This window comes from Galeopterus variegatus, unplaced genomic scaffold, assembly GCF_000696425.1.
Source record: "Galeopterus variegatus unplaced genomic scaffold, G_variegatus-3.0.2 Scaffold11333, whole genome shotgun sequence".
NCBI classification, from domain to species: domain Eukaryota; kingdom Metazoa; phylum Chordata; class Mammalia; order Dermoptera; family Cynocephalidae; genus Galeopterus; species Galeopterus variegatus.
In genome coordinates this window covers 29,594-31,844 of record NW_007737444.1, presented here as the reverse complement: position 1 = coordinate 31,844, position 2,251 = coordinate 29,594, and the positions used below count along the sequence as shown (strand labels likewise).

Genomic DNA, 2,251 nt, shown 5'->3' with positions numbered 1-2,251 from the left:
AGAACTAAAAACAGATCTACCTTACCACCCAGCTATCATTCTACAGCGTATAGATCCAAAGGAAATGGAATAAATATACCGAAAAGACACCTGCACTCCTATGTTCATTACAACACTATTCACAATAATCAAGAGATGGAATCAGCCTAAATGCCCATCAATGGGTGAATGGATGAAAAACTGTGGAATGTATACACAATGGAATACTATTCAGCTATAAAAAGAAATAATATCCTATCGTTTGTAGCAACATGGATGAAACTGGAAACCATCATGTTAAGTGAAGTCAGGCACAGACAGATAAATACCATATGATATCATTCATATGTGGAATTTTTTCAAAAAGTTTTTCTAATAGAAGTAGAGAGCAGAACAATGGTTACCAGAGGCTGGCAGGGGAGGGGGAAGTAGGAAGGAGAAGTGGACTAATGGGGGTACAAAACTATGCTATCTACCCTAGGTAAATCATTGTGCGTTATATACATGTATTGGAACAACACACTGTACGCCACAATAACGTGCAAGTAAATGTTAAAAGGGAGAAAAAAAGAAAAAAAAAAAAAACCAAAACACATGTCCTCACTCATAAGTGTGAGAAACAAAGAAATAAAGAAAGACCCTAACAAAATGTTCAACTTTCAGAAGGACAGAACAAACCAATAGTTACTAGAGGCGGGAAAGAGTGAGGGGAAGGGGAAATAGGGGGTAATTGGGTAAGGAACACAAAAAGTAACTACAAATTGTAATGATGAACATGCTAAAAATATTGATTTGATCATCACATACTGTATGCAAATAATGATATAGTTAACTCTGTACCCTATAAGTATGTATAAATAAAAATAGTAATAATAAATACATAATCCAATAACAGAAAATCAGGGCAATTCCACTAATATGAGGAATTCATGGAAATGGAAACAGAAAGTAGAATGGTGGTTACCAGCTGCAAAAATGGGAGTCGTTTACTTAGTACAGAATTTCAATTGAAAGATGAAAAGTTCTGGAGATCTGCTTCAATCAATGTGAATATACTTAACACTACTGAACTGTACATTTAAAAATGGTAAAGATGGTAAATTTTATGTTGTGTTTTTTTCCTACAATAACAAACTCCTTTATAATCATATCTGTTTCAAAATGTAAAAAAGCATTTTACAAAGATTTATCAAAATAGTATGAGAGATACATTATATGTACTTTTTTTTTTTTTTTTTGTCTTTTTGTCTTTTTCCGTGTCCGGCAACGGATCGCAACCCTCAGTGTTGTCCCCCTACCGGACCGGGGACCGGCAACGGGATTGCAACCCTCGGTGTTGCTCCCGTGCCAAGCTCAGCCAGTGAGCGGGAACCAGTCTGTATGTGGGATCCGAACCTTCGGGCGGGAGCGCCGCCGCGCTTCCCAAGCGGCGCACTATCCAGTGCGCCACCAGGCCGGCCCTATATGTACTTTTGTTCATTGAGGTGGATGTTAATTTTCTAAACCTGATATTATTAACAGAAGAAATGGAAACAAAATTCATACCAGAGCAATTCCTGCAGCAAACTTTGGGTCACATGCCATTCCACGATATGTTGCTCCTACAGAATTAGGATGATCCTTATACCTAAATAAGAAAAAAAAAATTGTGGATAAATAGATATATTTATAATTTAAAATATATTTATAATTTAATGACATTTTACAAGTTTGATTCCTTAATAAAGTTATGCTTTCTTTAAAACATGAATATTGTGTATTATGTTTTATGCTTTCAATCATTTACTATTTGGGTAATCTCCTGTAGTTCATTTCAAGTTCTGAAGGCTATATTTAACATAATATGACACACAGCACAAAACCTAGCAGTGCCTAATACTTCCAAAACATTAACCATCACCGCTGTCATTCCTGGAAGGATAAAATTCTAAGATATGAAAACCAGGATTATTTACTGCCATGATTTGTACATAGTGAACCAACCATAAAATTGTGTAAAAGGTGTTGGATTGGAAGAGAGGAAGAGAAAGAGATAAAATATGCAGCAGACTCGCTAATAAGAAGAGAGATAACATGTAGGAAGTGTTTTCACACTATTTAGTCCTTCATCAATGTTGCTCTGGAATCCCAGAAGCTCCTTAGATTCCACAGGAGACACCAATAGATTTATAAATTTATTCCACATTGATCAAGATCTGTAGAATTGTGTTTTTTAGTTTTTGAATACAAAATAATCGAACAAGTAAACAAAAAAAAATCTAAATAGAGTCTT

General features: G+C 35.2%; 1 protein-coding gene across 1 annotated transcript in view; it reads right to left on the bottom strand.

Annotated features, from left to right (window-relative positions):
• LOC103610582 (disintegrin and metalloproteinase domain-containing protein 18-like) overlaps positions 1 to 2,251 on the bottom strand; it is a gene marked incomplete at its 5' end in the record, with an annotated part of 37,309 nt that overhangs the window by 10,959 nt on the left and 24,099 nt on the right. The window contains 1 exon segment of the mRNA XM_008594725.1: positions 1,525 to 1,606. Within this exon segment, the coding sequence (XP_008592947.1) occupies positions 1,525 to 1,606 (82 nt within the window).